This window comes from Colletotrichum orchidophilum, assembly GCF_001831195.1.
Source record: "Colletotrichum orchidophilum strain IMI 309357 chromosome Unknown Scaffold_19.1, whole genome shotgun sequence".
Lineage (NCBI taxonomy): Eukaryota > Fungi > Ascomycota > Sordariomycetes > Glomerellales > Glomerellaceae > Colletotrichum > Colletotrichum orchidophilum.
The window spans coordinates 188,948-193,030 of record NW_019172975.1 but is presented as its reverse complement, the minus strand read 5'-3'; the positions used below and the strand labels follow the sequence as shown (position 1 = coordinate 193,030).

Below are 4,083 nucleotides of genomic sequence, written 5' to 3'. Positions count from 1 at the left end.
CCTCCCATCTGTCAGAGAAAGCCAAGAGCCCCGATGGCTCGACGACCACCATAACACGTCTTTGCATGAGTAGTTGTTACTGCAAGCGACTGGCCGACTTGGCATTCCATCCAATGTGGCATCACATGCTACAGTTGTTCGTCTATGCCATGCAGTACGCAGTCATCGTACGACAGACGACCGTCGTGCGTGGGAGCTTGTCAACCCAACAGTGGAAAAGTTTTCGGATATACTTGTCCAAGTGATCCATTGAAGGCGCGGTCAGAACGAATCAATACGCATTGTTCAAGGAGAAGCGCGAAGGCGACTCATGACATCGGGCCACATGCGGCCGGACTTTTCGAGGCTCATGTCGAAGCTCGAGGAGATATTCGCCGCCAACGTCCGATATTGGGAGGCGGCGAAGGAGATTTCTGATTCACTTGAACCGTACATGATCAACTCAGCCGACCTACTCAACATCATCAACGCCTTGACAGCAGTGGACATCAGTGGGTTCCCGATCTACGGTGGCAGAGCAGGGAACTACTGGGCAGAGCTCGCAGGCAAGAATTTGATGAGCTGCCCGGACAGACACCGTCTTCGACCTCCAAGAACGTGGTATCTTTGTGACACGGCGTCTGGCCGCCACGGAAAGGAACAGGCGAACTCGCCTCTGGGCCGCAGGCGATACGCCCAGTCCGCAGCCACAGCCGGAACAACAGCCGGCCGCGGTGTCGAAGGCAGACTATAATGCAAAAGTTTCCGAAGCAGAGCGTCTCCAGGCATAACCAGCGCCTCAAGGCGCAACTAATCACTTCGAGCCAGGCAGCTGGCAGGTCGTCACAACGGCCGCCTGCTTCGTCCCTACCCGATTTCGACGGCATGGGTATTGTGAATCAAGACGACGACTTGGTGACTGGTGCAACTGTACCAAAGGATGATGAAATTGATGAGGATCCGAAGGGTATCTGGAGGCCGTGTGTCCCGGGCCGGTATCAATCACCGACTTGCGTTACGCTACGGGGGGCCTGGCCGGGGGTTCAGCCCTTGCGACCCAGCAACGGGACTTCCCACGCTGCTGTAGACGTCGGCCCTCGGGACCGATGAATAAAACCATGATTTTGTACATTGCCCGTGGTCGAACTGCGAGGCGTGAATCTCCGCAAAGTCCCTGGTGCCAGGAATCACAAGCGATAAGGGTCGGTGACCAGGTATGCCAATGTAGACCGCGAGGGATTGCTAATGCTGGAGGTAAGTGTATCCCAACCGGCTGGTGAGAGCTAGGGGCTTTTAAATTTGATTTTTAATTTTAGATAAGCCACAGTAGTATTACATTGCGGCCCTTTAATTGCTATTTGTTTTGGCGTTTATTTTTTGGGGGGTTAGAGAAGAGGTAAATTATTGGGCTTCATGTGGTTCCACACCGGCGTCGGAGGTGCGAACCCCATACTCGGCGTTGATGGTCTCGGTACTTCCGCAGCGACGTATGGGTGCGGCGAATTGACCAAGGTCCGGTACCGCGACTTGTTGATTCGGCGATGACATCCGTGCACCATACCCACATTTGGAGTGTTCCCGGTCACGTGACTTTGTTCATCCGACTACAACGGTTCATCAGTAAACCACATGGTTGTGGAAACTACAGCAAGGTGGACTCAAAACTCTCCATCCTGGCTGAGAGCCTCAAAATCAAGATTGATGCGCTTTGTGACACCTATTGTAAAAATCCGGCCCCTCAACGCGCACTCCCTCTGCAAAATTGTCCTCCGCGAGAGCGCCTTCCTTCAGATCCACGTCCACCGCGTTACCCCTGACTTTGCGCTTACTATGTCAGGCAATTTGTGCACCTGGGAGTCTCTGTGAAGACGGCTCCACGAAGAATTTAAGGAAATACACGATTGCTTCTCAAAGTATGAGGGCCAGGCTGAGAAGGAAACCACCAATCTTCTCAAGGAAAGGATGGAGACTGGAAGCTTGGGATAATAGAGGCATGATACCTTTTTCCAAAGTCGCTCTGCAACGACGGATGTACATGCTTGTGGTCCGTCGAGCTCGAAAACCTCCGGATTGCCACAGAGAGAAAATGGTATTCCCTTGTCATGGACGCTCCCCGCAGGAGCCAAGACGAGAGCCCTTTATAGTAGACCTCTCTCTCAGCGGGATCATGTCTGCTTCAAATGTCTCAAAGGATGGGGTTCCCGTGGACCCAGGCGTATGTAAGGTGGCTGCGCCCAAACAAACTGAACATGATGCTCAACTACAAGTACAAGTACGCAAAGGAGATGTACTCCCGTCTACCCATTGATTGCGCTACTCAGTACATGGCAACCCTGTTGGAATACCCCTGGCATGCGTGGGAATACTGTGGTGGCCACAAGGACTTTTGGGCCCAGGAAGGCCCAGACGTGTCCAGTCGGGCTCCGGGTAGCGTACCTCGCAAACTCATGTTTTTCCACTTTGACTCTGCTCCGGCCAAGAAGAGGCAGTGCCGGTGAATGAGGTTCGACATAGTCCTTGCCTGGTGTGATGCCAAAGGGCGTGGGAGCGTGGAATGGTTGGAACAGCTTTGCGCAATTTATATCGTCTACTGACACGTCGTTGTCCTGTTACATCATGATGCGTCTGATGCGTGCCGCGGTTTTGATTGTGATCTGTAGCATAGGATCAACGCGCTGCCACGCAGCAACTTTTCTACTTGTAATGTCTTGTCAGAGCGTCATGTAGTGAGTTGAGTACGAATAATTGTAAGCATGGTGAGTCGGAGTGCATTGGAGAGGGAAGGCGAAGTTGATCTCTGTGTGAGTAACTTGGAGGCATGGTTTTGAGCTGGCGCGTCGCGATGTTGGTCTTGGAATACACCGCTCCAAGGAAGTGTTGATGAAGTGCACCTCTGCGAAGGATTAGTGGAGCGAAGTAAGACCTCATTCTTCTTCACAGCCTGGTTTCTTTGAACATAAATAGGTGTGATAAGCTGTCATTGCGAGTTTCTATTTGGTAACTTGTTCTCTTTGACAGCTTTTCAATCTCTTTAGTAGGAGCCCCAAAGAAACAAAACAAAACCCAACCCCAGCAATTCAGTGATTGAGCTTGAGAGAAAGCGAGCCACTCGATAAGAACCCTCGCTTGCTAGTATCTCTCCATCAGTCTCGGGCCAAACCACTTCTCTCTCTCAGACATTAACAATAAGAATAACACATATTTAAGAGCTTTTCTAGACCTCAGCGACAGCTTGTCGGCCGCATTACATTCAAATCAGTTTATGACCATGGATATTCCTGCGCCCCCACAACTGCGCGAGAATGAAGAGGGAGAGGTGCCCAACGGGGTCGAAGAGATAGTTGAGCCGGCGAGCTTGCTACTAACCATTGCCACAACGGAAGCCGTTGGATGGCATGAAGATGCTGCCGTGCTTACAGGACTACTGAAAGACATCATCCAACGCGACGTAAACAAGTTGAGGTCGGAAAGAGGCGCATGTTTACGGCGGCATGGATCTGAGCAAAAAAACCCGGCGGTACGTCTCCGACAGTCTCATGGAAGAAGTAGTTCAACTGAACTGAGAGGAGTTTCAGGATTCTCGCAGACGTCTGATAGATGAACGGTTCCCGCCGTGGTTCCCGCAAGCCATTGACGTTGGTGAAAGCAATCCAGATACAGAAGATACGCAGAGTCCGTGAACCATATGCAACGGGTGAAGGCAGACAACCTGGAGGAATGTCTTGCTTACTTGAACGACGCTTATGGGAGTCTCTATCTCGACAACGCTGCCAGGATACGTCGGTGGATAGAAATTCGTCGCGAACTTGAGGATTGGGACGACGTTGACATCTTCGACCTCATTGCTGGGCCTGGAAGACCATCGAATCAGGCACGGGGGAATTTCAGACGTGGTGTGTATCGGCACTGAGAAGGACTTGCGGGTTTATTGCGCACATGTCCGTTATTCAGGTATGTTTGCTGCGGACGCGTGGCTAGGGTGCAGGTCACCCAACCAATACACGTTCTTGGCTCAATGATGATCCCGCGTGTCCTGGTGTCCGTGTGACTGCTGTGTATGCGACGCTATATGATGATGTGAAGGCCGATCTTTCGGAGGGAAAA

General features: G+C 51.8%; 2 protein-coding genes across 2 annotated transcripts; both read left to right on the top strand.

Annotated features, from left to right (window-relative positions):
* Positions 1-310: 310 nt before the first annotated feature.
* Positions 311-733, top strand: CORC01_03220 (uncharacterized protein; the record flags this gene model as incomplete). The annotated part of the gene is made up of 1 exon (XM_022614870.1): positions 311-733. One exon carries the CDS (start codon positions 311-313, stop codon positions 731-733), a length of 423 nt encoding a protein of 140 aa, XP_022478606.1.
* Positions 734-2,228: 1,495 nt separating this feature from the next.
* On the top strand, positions 2,229-2,477 carry CORC01_03219 (uncharacterized protein; the record flags this gene model as incomplete). Its single annotated transcript, XM_022614869.1, has 1 exon — positions 2,229-2,477. One exon carries the CDS (start codon positions 2,229-2,231, stop codon positions 2,475-2,477), a length of 249 nt encoding a protein of 82 aa, XP_022478605.1.
* Positions 2,478-4,083: the final 1,606 nt, after the last annotated feature.